This window comes from Halichoeres trimaculatus, unplaced genomic scaffold (genome assembly GCF_033239565.1).
Source record: "Halichoeres trimaculatus isolate MK-OKI-2021-1 unplaced genomic scaffold, fHalTri1.1 fHalTri1_scaffold_14, whole genome shotgun sequence".
Taxonomy (NCBI): Eukaryota; Metazoa; Chordata; class Actinopteri; order Labriformes; family Labridae; genus Halichoeres; species Halichoeres trimaculatus.
This window is the reverse complement of record NW_027437192.1, coordinates 7,422,191-7,434,232: the sequence shown is the minus strand read 5'-3', so window position 1 is coordinate 7,434,232 and position 12,042 is coordinate 7,422,191. Positions and strand designations below refer to the sequence as shown.

The window sequence follows — 12,042 nt, the reverse complement described above, 5'->3', positions numbered from 1 at the left end:
ACAATGAATCTCGCTTTGAGATTTGGAAATGTATTGATTTTCATTTTATGTCATTTTGTTTATGTATGTTTGTAAGACCACGTGTGTGACGTGGCTCTCTGTAGTACCACAGTCATTTTTGTGGCTATTGGTTCTCTGACTAGTTGGCCACCCCTGGCTTAAAGCGATAGCTAAAAGGATCATGCTCTTTATGCCCTATAGGACAATGGCCTATTACAAGAGGGTGACTTGAGCCATTTTATTTCTAGCCTAAGTCAAAATTTTGGATTATTTAGGATAAAATGTGTGATTTGGGGCAATTTAACAAGCTTTTATGATGGTGGCTTACAATCATAAGAGCTATGGTATAATGTTGTGTCGTAACTTAGTCTAAATTTTGTAAGTTAGTTGTTAGTGAAGCTACAAGTTTAATGACTTCTAGCTCGCTACCTATTCCTGGCTAACCCACTTATTTCTGTAACCAAACATATATGAGCACAAGGCAATAATCCCCCTCAAGGTTTTAAAATTAAAGAAGTGATTTTGCTTTTTGGTAGGAGATGTACAAGTATGCCTACTCAGCATATGACATTTGTTCAGGTTAGTTATTTAAGTTTAGAGTTTGTTTTAGGGAATTAGAGGACAGTTAATGGTCCTCGCCCAAAGGGAAAGAGCACCTTCTAGTTTCAGTTTTAAGTTTGCTCTATGTAAGTAAAGGACAGTTTAAGCCAGGTTTAAAGTTGCCTAAATCAGACTAGTATGTTAGTGAAACTGGTCTAAGTCACTTAATTCTTCAACAATCATTTTTGTGTTTTCCCAAAAACTTTAAAAAATGACAGGCAATTATTACAATAGGGTGACGACGAGAAACTTTTCATTTGATTCCACAGCAACTGTTATCAAAAAGGGAAGCATCTAACATGAAATAAACCTGTTTAGCTAACAAAGCCATCAAATGAACTGGCACTTGCTCACCTATGTTTTTTTTTTTTAATCCCTCTAGCCCTGAAATACAGAACCACCAGCCACTAGATGGGGCTGTAGCTACAGGTAATAGCTACTGCTGCAATGCAGTGAAGTCGCTGTACTACCTCGATGTAAACAAGTACAGATAATAGATGGCATCTCAAAGCATGCAGCATTTTTTATTAGTCTGCATTTTGATTGAGTAAGAGAAGACAAAGCTGTATGAGGACTGTTTCTGGTTTAATTAAAAAAAAAAAAAATACACAAATGGAGCAATTTGTATGCTAACCTCCCCTATGCTAAGGGGACCAAAAGCTAGTGGTGCTAGCTCTTTTGCCTTAAGCTACATCAATAAACTTATTTGACAATGTTTACAGGAAGGCTCCATGTGTAAGTGTTCAGTTGCCTTAAAATGATTAATAATGAGTTTTTTTTAATGCTCGGCAAAACAGAAGTTCCCCACAGGAGCTTTAACATTGTTTTCATTTTGATGCTCTTCTAAACTTACCTAAAGCAACTTTGCAATTGTTTAAATCATCCTAACGACTACATGTAAGTAAGTGAAGATACTGATTAGTTATTTTCACTATCTCTCATTTCACACAGTAAACCAACATTCCTCTATTTAATCGACTCTATCTGTTAGACTGATTAATTCATCCATTGAGTGACTGAAACATTCAGACTGCCACAGACCCATGCACAGAGACGGGAATGCATCCAGGAGTGAAGTGAAGGAGGAGTAAAAATTCAGTGAGGATAAAGGAGGTGATTCAAGTTAATGAGTGAAATGGATCATGACAGATCAACAGCCTTCAGTGCAACACACACACTAACACACACAAACACACACACAGAGTCCGGTTCAGCCAATCAAAAGCTTCTACTGCACATCAGGTGCTGGAACTGAGACACCTTACCTGCCCTGGGTGGCTCGTAGCCTGTAACGTGAACCCAACAGTCAACTTACACACAAATGACCATGAAGGAACTCAACCAATGGTTTAATGAGGGAATAAAAAGTAAAAATGATAAACGTGTTTGTATGACGATAGATGAAACGACCGAGCGGTACACACCTTGCTCTGCAGAGCTGACCATGGTGTTGTAGTGCTGGTTGGCTCGGTTGTAGTTGGACTCCACCTGCATCCTGTCCTCGGCCCCGAACATCTGAGAGTCCTGGCTGTCTCTGAGGAACTCCTGGTAGTGCTGCTCCAGGTTCTTCAGAGCGAGGCGGTACTCCTCCACCCTCAGGGTCTTAAACTGCACAGGCGGAGAGGAACAAAGACGACGAAATGATCGTTCAAGTCAAGGATGTGTCTGAGTGATTCTATAATTAGGGGTACATTTCATGTCCATGGGATATATTTATCAATATCTCTAAGTAATAATTTCAAGCAATGACCAATTTTACAATGGGTAATTTGGGTGATATTTCACTTTTATTTATTAAAAAATGCAAATCATGTTTGGGAATATGCAGTTTTTGTGCTGTCTGATTTCTCAAATGTCAAGTTTGCTCTTCAAAATTAACACTAGAATACATTGAATATCATTAAAATATGATAAAGGTGTTTAAAAAACTATTTTAATAATTTATATGGATAAAATAATTCATTTTATGTGTGGCCGAGAAATCAGCGTCAACACTGTTACCCATTGAAAAAAACTCTATAAACCCTATAAATCAGCAATGGTTTGCTCCAAAGTCACATGACTCAAATCAATTGAAGTCACATCTTTTTTGGAGGGAACCATGAAGAAAGAGTTGCATATTTTAACTCCTTATCAATATTTAGTCAGAATGATTGTCTGTACATGGGGCGCTTTAATTGTTCGTCAACTGTGTTATTGACTTTTTCTGGTGTTCTTAATATTAGATGTTAAAAAAACAAACTGTGATGAAAATGCACAGAAATATGAGGTGATTGAGGTCAGGTGGTGGCATGTTCAAGGTTTGCAGTTAGCACAAGAGCCAAAAAATGGAGGAAATTTCAACTGTGTTACATGTGGTTTTTGTGCCATAATTTTTTTAAAAACTTTGCCTAAACTGTGATATAAATGATGAGGGACATTTCTAGGGAGCGACGTCTTGCTTAGAAACGTTAAATAACTCTAAATTGAGCAAAATATGGATTTATGTTGAAAAAATAGTCACAACTTTTGTCCATAACATGGTTGACAAAATTACAAAAAAAAAAATTGTCACTTAAATATTTAAAAATATTATTATAGAATCACTTGACTCACTATACAACACATTCAAAAATAATCAGGAGTACAATGTAAATAAAAACACATTTTAATTGTTTTCTAAATGATTCAAACTGCATTTCACTGATAACAGTGCAAGAAAACCGGTTTAAATGTTGAAAGTGAAAAATTTTCTTATTGGATGAAAAATATATGTTTATCTTAAATCTGATACCAGCAACATTGTTGAAATAAAGTTGCAGCAAGCAGTGAAAAAGTTGCATTTTACTAAAAAATAAAAAAAAACTTGAGATACAACCCCAATCTGATTGAATTAGTTTGCAACACGTGAGAAACATGACAGGGGAATTCTTGATAGGCCGAGTTTCTGAGAAATAAACATGAAAAGTGGCACAACACTGTGAGACTGCATTAGAGAATAATCCAACAATTTCAGATTAATTTCCCTCTGTGTAAAACTGTTTTTATGTCAACATTTTACACAACTAAAGAAAATAACCAGTCATTTATCTCTAGTTTTTTATTTTACTACACTGAACTTTTTTTTTTTTTTACAATGGCAATAATAAATCTTCAGTGACTTATTTCGAAAGTTGTTTGATTATTAAATAAAAATGCATAAATTTCTTTCTATGGTTCTTCATTTAAGAGCATTTTTATTTGACAAATTCAAGTAAAAAGTGAGATAAAACTAAAATGTTAAAATGTTTGATTCAGGATATTTGGTTTGTTTCCTCCTCTAACTCTTGATAAAAAAGTGTAACAGTTTTTTGTGCTTTTTTTGTTTCTAAAACAGTATTTGTGCGTTGGTTTGTCCTGTGTTTTTTACCACGGAGATGTTCCAGGTTTTGATGATGTGGATGTCCCTCATCAGATACTGCCAGGACAGCAGGCTCTTCATGTCCACAAACATGGTCTGCCACATCGTCTGCAGCCTCTGGAGGTTTCCATCCAGTCTGCGGGAGGTTAAGAGGAGATAAGTGCACTGGGTTCAGGTTTTGGACTTATCTCAAACACCTCAGAGGAGGACTCACCCTGCCACGCTGTTGACAGCATCCTTATTGGTTGGGGGAACCAGGAAGCAGATAGAGGGCACGGTGGACTCGCTGCCCTTATCGTTCAGGACTCTCCACTTGTAGGGCTGCGAGTTGTTCAGGAGGGCACACTCGTCTCCTCTGTGGACCGTGATCTGAAGAAAGAAAGACATTAATCACTCTGAAATCTTCTTATTCCTGTAAAAAAAAGTGTAAAGTAATCACAGTTTTGTCTGTGAACATTCTCAAACACAGTCACCTCCATCTGTTTGAAGTCACACACGGCCTGGATGGGCTGTTTGCCTTTTATTGCTGTCGCAGGGTTTCGTGGTTTGAGCTGGATGATGGTCTTGGCTCTTCGCTTCAGGCCTTCCAGGTGAGTTTTGAACTCGTTCAGTTGGTCTTTCTCATCCTGTGAGGAGGAAGAATTCAAACTGAATGATTAAAAAACTACATTTTATGATGTTAGAGGGATGATTACTGTTATTACACCTCAATAAAAAGAAGTTATTTCTTCCCAACATGTGACTCATGAGGCAGACATCTCACAAGCTGTGTTTTTCCACTGTGTGATAAAAGTTAAAAAAACCTACAGCTGCGTCCTGCAGGAGATCCTCCAGCCGCGTGGCTGTGATGGAGCGGTCGCAGGTGTACTTCCTCTTCATTGTGTCCTGCATCTTTTTGATCCTGTCCTCTGCCTCCTTCACATCTGAGAAAAACTAAATGAAGAAGACAGAAAAATGTTAAACTGGAATGTTCAGTGAAATTGCAAAAGAATGGTTGCTCTGTAAACTTACCTGGAAGTAGGCGGTGTTTTCTTTCAGGTGGGTTTCGATGCAGCAGCACAGCTGAAGGATCCAGCTCCACTGAGTCTGCAGCGCTGCCGTGAAGGCCTGAGGAGAGAGGGAGGTAAAATCATGAGGTCAAATGTTCAAGCTGAGAGCACTACGTTTAATTTTCGTTGAACTTTTCATCTCTACCTCGATTGTCTTCCTGGCAGGGTGTCCATCCCGCAGCAGTTTGTCTCCTGTGGTCTGGACTCCGTTCATCTTCTTCTCCCTGAGCTCCAGATCTCTCATCAAACCCTGCTCAGGAGAAAAACCAGAGTTAAACCGTCAGAGTCACTCGAAAGCTCTGTGAGTTATTGAAACATCTCACTGATCCTGATCCCACCGAGTAGTTTTCTTTCTTGGCGGACATGTTGGTATTCTTCTCACTCCAGTCGTAGTTCACCTCCTCTTCTTCTTTCTCGTTCAGCCACATCAGCTCTTTGGTGGCTGCGACCACGAAGGCGTGAAGCTCGGTGAGGTTACGCAGGCGAGCTTTAGAGGCGTTCTGAAAGAGATCAGAAAACATAGACATGAGGAAACTTTTAACTTTCCACCAAGTCGTGACAAGTTAACACATTTTTTTAGAGTTGTTAATAAATAAAATGACTGAAGCCTCTTTTATTTTGAAATCTTAACAGTGGATGTGGCCTTGAGTTTTGAACCATACACTGCAAAAAACTGAAATCTTATCAAGTGTTTTTGTCTTGTTTCCAATAAAAATTGTCTTGTTATACTTGATATGTCAATGTTCTTTTTCTAAGTTGTTTCAAGAAAAAAATGAGGTCTGAATTACTTGTAACAAGTAAAAAAATAAGCCAATGGGACAAGAGAATTTTGCTGGATAAATTTGCTTAAAACTAGAATAATCTGGAGTTTTGAACCATTTTTTTGTTTGTGCAAACATAAAGACTGTTTTTGAACATACATGTGAGTTGGCATGATTCATTCATTTATGTCTCTGTTTTTGTGTCTTCTTTATAACTCACCAGCAGCTTGCCGTACTGCAGCTCCAGTTTTCCCAGATAGTCACGGTAGGCGGCTTTACTGGCAGGTGAGACCTGACTCTGGAGGAGAGGAGATCAGTGGTTATTGTGGTGGACAGCTATTTAAAAGTCATTTTCTATGAACTTACAGACATTGGGGGTTAAAAGACTATAAAATAAAGTAAAATTTGTGAAACTATGTTGAAATAAATAATTGTTTCAGGAGTTACACAAAAATACAGTTTGATCAATTTTTATACTCATTACCTTTGCCAAGGAAGTTAGTCTGTTTGTCTGTGAACAACATAACTCAAAAACTAACTAAGGGATCTTGATGAAATTTTCAGGAAATGTTCAAAATGGGATAAGGAAGAAGTGATTAAATTTTGGAGCTGATCTGGATCACCGTCTGGATCCAGGATTTCTTTCAAGGATTCTTTATCATTGTGAGATAGGGCCATTTTTACCATATGTGTATATAACTCCACCATAAATGGTCGGATTGTTTTGCAAAACAATACAAGACAAGGTCACCATAATTTCTGACAGATGTAAAAGTACGATCCAGATCCTGGCAATATTCTGGATACTAAGATCTGGAATATGAAATATGTACTGGGTCATCATAATTTTCAACACTGTCAGGAAACAAATTATCGTACAAACCTGCAACTAACACCAAGTTGTAGCAGACAGTCTGCTGAAAGGGAGTATAACATTAAAGTCGGACTAAAGTGTTGAGTCACAATCACAATATGCTTGGTGGAGGTCTGTGCTCTCTGAGTGCTTTTCTAGTTTCTAAAGTTCTCTATATGTAGTTCAATTGAGTGAACATGAGAGTAAGTTTCTCGGAAAAATCAAAAATTTGGGAAAATACTTTTTAAACCTTTTTTTCATGCTTTAGGAAGAATAAAAATACTTAGGGAAGAAATCTTAATACAGGCTATAATGTTTCATGCATTAAAAAGTTATATGGACAGTCCCTTTCCCTTTTTCCTGAATCTCAAAGTGAGATATTTCTACTAAGTGAGTCTGTGAAGATACAGGTTAAGAGCTGTGTTTATAGGACAATCACATTTTTTGTCTAAAAACAAATCAATCAAGCAGAAACAGTGTAAAACTGTCTGTTAATATCTCAAAATAAACATGATGTATGCATGAAAGCAACTTTTTTCTGCCTCTTTAAAGCACCCTGTGACTTTTTCAATCCACATTATCTAAGCTGTTGGCCTGATGAGGATCCGAACACGCAAACAGGATGTATGCTGGGTGGGCTGAAAAATTCATAGTCTGACTAGGCAGAAGTTATGCCATAGTGATGAAACTTGGCATGCATTAAATTCAACATTTTCTGACACTTAGAGCATGGCTTATCTTTCAACACTGTTTTCATGGGTTGTTGCTGTGGCAGGACATCTGGACCTTGGGTCATCTTCAAGGCTTACCCTTCCCCTTTTGAATTCAGCTGGCCACTTTTTCACAGCTGGAGCATCTTCCCCTTATTTTGCAACCATGTCGGTGTGAATGTCCTTGGGGGTTAACCCCTTTTTCTGCAGACGTCTGATAACACCACTGTGCCAAATTTGATCTATACCTATATCTATATCTCAAACACTACATCAGCGTCAGTTAATCTGAAATAAACCTGTAACTGTCAGAAAATGTTGAATCTAATGCATGCCAAGTTTCATCACTATGGCATAACTCCTTCCTTGTCAGGCTACAAACTTCTTCAGCCCACCCTCGTATGCTGGGACTGAATGTGTGCCACGCTTCTCCCACTGAGACCATCTTACATACCTCATCAGCCTTCGCCCTCTCGATCTTGGAGCGAAACTCTTCCACAGACTGATGCAGCCCGCGGTGACTGCCCAGCTGGGACTCCACAGTGGGCAGGTCTGAGCCCCACTCCCCTTCGTCCACCCGCCGCTGGTTCTCCTCCACCCAGCCCAGCAGGTCGTGCATGTACCGCATGGTGACGTCGTCCAGCTCAGGCCGCACCCTCATGGGAGCCTGCTGCAGGACGTGGACCTGGGCGGTTTGGATCTGAGTCATGGGGATCTGAGAGGTGCTTACACCAGACTTGAGGCGCAGGTTGTACTCGCTGCGGAGGTTCACCAGCCTCTCATGGAGACGATACACCCTATGGACAGGGTGGTTATCAGAATATCAGTTTCTATATTCAATATTTCTAGATCTATTTGTGTTAAAAAAATAATAAAAATATCAAAATTTAAAATCTGGGCCAATTTATTTGCTACTCATTAATTGAAAAAGTAAATGCATCAGTAGATCATGTAGTATTACAGCTGCTCTTATTTTAAATGTTAGTTATTGCAGGATTCCCAGTGTTGCAGGGTTTGGTTTGATTTGTCTTTTGTACCTGCGATACATCTGTTCAGCCTGAAGGTGGCGTCCATCTTTGAGCAGCTGAACATCGTTGAAAAGGAGGCGAATCATCCCTTCTGCTTTTTCCAGGTCGGCCTCCATCTCTGCTGTGTGCTGAGCTGGTTTACCTGCAGTCATCATCCTCATGTCCTGTAGAGCACAGGTGAACATTAGGGGAAATAATTCATCTGATTTGCAAGAATTATTATTATTTTTTTAATAGAAAGCATTTTAAAATTTGTGATTTTGCATCTCACCGTCTGCAGCAGGGTCTCCACTTGGTTGAGCTGCTCCTCACACACCCCAGACTCCATCTGGACCTTGCTGACGATCCTCTGCAGTCGCTCCAGCCTGCAATTAGAGAGGTCAAAGGTCAAAAAGCTTTTCAGAGAAAGCAAACTACCTGATTAGCCTCCTGTGCCCTTTTTCCTTCTTTTTTTTTTTTGCAGTCACAAAGTAAAAACAGACCAGTGCAAGGTTAAAAAGTGAAAGCACTCACGTTGCCCTGCTGGGGAATAAAAACTTCAAATTGTATCCCTGTTGCATGAAAGCCATGATCGATCTCTGTCTGTCCACAACACTACAGATGATATCTTTTCAAACGCTCAGCAGTATTTTCCAAAGTCCTGCAAGAATTACGGCTACGCCCCGCCGTCCTTGTGATTAAACAAGTTTATGAGCGACTATCAAGTGACCATATTATTGTTGGCGATGGCACAGTTGTCATGTGTTTGCCCTAATGGGTTTCTATTTCCCTCCCCGCAAAGCGGCCTCATTTGACTGCCAGCACAGACTTTATCATTAGGAAATGAGTCATATTCAAACACAGCGACCGTTGTCTGTTGAGTCAGATGTTTTTTTTTTTTAATACCCAGTGGTTTTTTGGTTCACTTCTTTAAAATATAAAAAAGTGAAGTTTGCTTTGCCAGCAGAGCACGTGAGGTGGTTTGGGTTGTGGCACACTCGCCTCTCAAACTCCATCCTGAGGAGACGCTCTCGCTCCAGGATGGCGACGTGAAGACGACCCCACTCCTTCTCCACATCGAACGGGTGGTAGCCTGGTGGGATTTTGACCTGCCCCGCCTGAACTGCACCCTGTGGAACAAAGACAATTATTATTTTTATCACCAATGAGTCCATTCATTTGTTAGTGTTCAATAAAAACATGGTCTCCTGTTACATTTGATGTCAGCAACATGTTTTAAAAAGTTTGATCAGGAACAACAAAATACTGGAGCAGTTTTGTAACGCTGAAGGAGAACAACAACACCCAGAGAAACATCTTCCAACTTATTAGGTTTGTTAACAAATGTCAGCTACATGACTGGGTATAAAAAAGGGCTTTCAGAAAATGATGAGTGTCTCAGAAATAAGATGGGAGAAAAAAATGACCGCTTTGTGAGAGATAGCGTGAGCAAATAGCTAGAATTATGCTCCTCTGTAAAAATATGCAGAGAATTTTGAGATTATGTCGCCTACAAAACTTATAGAAGATCCACATACAAAAGGTACAACAATGAACAGCACTGCATTAAAAACTGGCACAGCTCTGTAGTGGAACTCACTGCATGGACTCAAAATCACATCCCAAAAACAGCTACGATCTGTAAACAAGGTTTGAAACTATGTCCAAAAATGCAGGTCAAAACTGTACCACGCAAAAAAGAAACCTCCAGAAACACTGGCACCATCTTTGAACTCGTGCCAGTCTAAGATGATCTGAGGCAGACCGAAAAAAAAAAAGAAAAGAAACCCCTCTTGTGGTCTGACAGAAATAAGAGATAATGGGTCCTACATTCTTCAACCTCTTCACTTCTGAGACCATACAAATATTATCTTGAGTACTGGCTGATAACACAGCCACATGGTTCCACGCAGAAACTTCCCATCTCGGAAGAAGACAACACGAAGTGGCTAGAGTTCATTTATCAAGGAAATGTTCCAGCGACACTCAGTAAAACTGTGCATGTGTGTGCTAGTCACTTCACGGCCGACTGCTTTTCCAACTTTGGACAGTACAACAGAGGGCTAGCGAATAGACTGGTCCTGAATCCAGGCGCATTGCCAACCATACCAACAAACCTCAGACTCTGGAAATGTGAGTATTTTAAATGCTGTGTGCTGTGGAGCAGATGGAAGAGCTTTTCCTCAGTGTCCCCCCTCTCGGTGTTAGCTTCAGGATGCTAACTTTAGCAGCGGTTAGCCTGTTGTTTTAGCCTGTAATGTTACTGTAAACGAGCTTCGCTGTTTTCTCCAACATTGTGCACTCGGAGCTCGTGGCGCCGCTCTCAGTGACGCTGAAGAGCGAGGCGGTGTCAGCGGTGGCTCATTTACATATGAAGGTCACGCCCACTAAATCAGAGCGTTCTGAACAGAGGGGCTATGAGAGCCTGGAAACAATGCTGCTGTGCTTGATTTATTGGCTTTTTGGACCAAAACATGTTACTACCATTTCATGAAGACATCAATGATCCATATTAAACTGCAGAAAAGGAGCAGAATATGGGACCTTTATTATCTAATAGGGTGATGATATGCTGTGCCTTTTTCAAAAAAGACCTGGCACATTTCAAAACAATGCCAATCCACATTCTGCACGTATTACAACTGCATGGCTCAGTAGTAAAATAGCCCAGGTGCTGAAGTGGTCCTGACTTTTCAACTATCAAATACATTCAGTGAAATCCTTATAAGGCAGAAATGGGAGATTTTACTTTGAAAAACTCCACAAGCATGTCTCCGACGTCCATCTATGTTCTGAAACATGTTGCCTGCATCACATGTAAAGTGAGCATATATTCTTTTAACATGAGGTGTTGTGAACAAACTGTTTGAACCTGTATTTACTGACACAGTGTGCTATCTTTTTTGGACTTGAAGTCTTGCATGTGCTTCTCAGACTGACCTCAAAAGACTTGAAGATGTGCTTGGATCGGTTTTTGTCTGCCTCCTTCGCAGGGAGCTCTGTCTCCTTAAACTTCAGGAACTGACGCCAAAGAACCTGCAGATCAGAAAACAGGTGAATAAATGTGTCAAAGATAATAAATCACGGTGATGACGTAGGGTGAAGAAAATGTTGAAGCTGAGATCTGCTGACCTCGATCTCCTCGTAGCTGGTGGGGAACTTCTTCTCATCGAAGACGAGGATGTGGTGTCTGATCCACTGCAGCAGCACGGTGACCAGCTCGTAATACTCCTGCCAACGCAGCTCCAGCTCCTGCCGCACACACAGTTAGGTTCAAGAAGATTAAGATCTGAATGAAACTTAGCAACATGCAGATTCTTTTATTATTTACTCCGCCAACGAGGTTGTGTTTTTGGGGAGATTGATTCAATTTTGGAGGTGATATGAATCACCGTCTGGATCCAGGTCTTTTTTAAAGGATTCTTTATCGTTGTAAGATAGGGTCGTTTTCACCACATGTGTATAAAACTCCACGATAAATGGTCAGATTGCTTTGCAAAACAATGCAAGACAAGGTCACCATAATTTCTGACAGATGTAAAAGTACGATCCAGATCCTGGCAATATTCTGGATCATCATAATTTTCATTTGCAAACCTGCAACTAACACCAAATTGTAGCAGACAGTCTGCTGAAAGGGAGTATAACATTAAAGTAGGACTAAAGTGTTGCATAAGAATCAC

At 40.0% G+C, this 12,042-nt stretch overlaps 1 protein-coding gene across 1 annotated transcript in view; it reads right to left on the bottom strand.

The window, feature by feature from the left end:
• The window catches only part of pleca (plectin a), a 140,450-nt gene that overhangs the window by 18,935 nt on the left and 109,473 nt on the right, over window positions 1–12,042 (bottom strand). The window contains exons 10-24 of the mRNA XM_074687569.1: window positions 11,492–11,611; window positions 11,300–11,395; window positions 9,362–9,489; window positions 8,652–8,745; window positions 8,390–8,544; window positions 7,807–8,149; window positions 6,010–6,087; window positions 5,367–5,528; window positions 5,174–5,278; window positions 4,991–5,086; window positions 4,787–4,912; window positions 4,453–4,605; window positions 4,194–4,348; window positions 3,989–4,115; window positions 2,025–2,208 (exon numbers count right to left, since the gene is read on the bottom strand). Of these exons, the coding sequence (XP_074543670.1) occupies window positions 2,025–2,208; window positions 3,989–4,115; window positions 4,194–4,348; window positions 4,453–4,605; window positions 4,787–4,912; window positions 4,991–5,086; window positions 5,174–5,278; window positions 5,367–5,528; window positions 6,010–6,087; window positions 7,807–8,149; window positions 8,390–8,544; window positions 8,652–8,745; window positions 9,362–9,489; window positions 11,300–11,395; window positions 11,492–11,611 (2,122 nt within the window). The remainder of the gene's footprint in view (window positions 1–2,024; window positions 2,209–3,988; window positions 4,116–4,193; window positions 4,349–4,452; window positions 4,606–4,786; window positions 4,913–4,990; window positions 5,087–5,173; window positions 5,279–5,366; window positions 5,529–6,009; window positions 6,088–7,806; window positions 8,150–8,389; window positions 8,545–8,651; window positions 8,746–9,361; window positions 9,490–11,299; window positions 11,396–11,491; window positions 11,612–12,042) is intronic.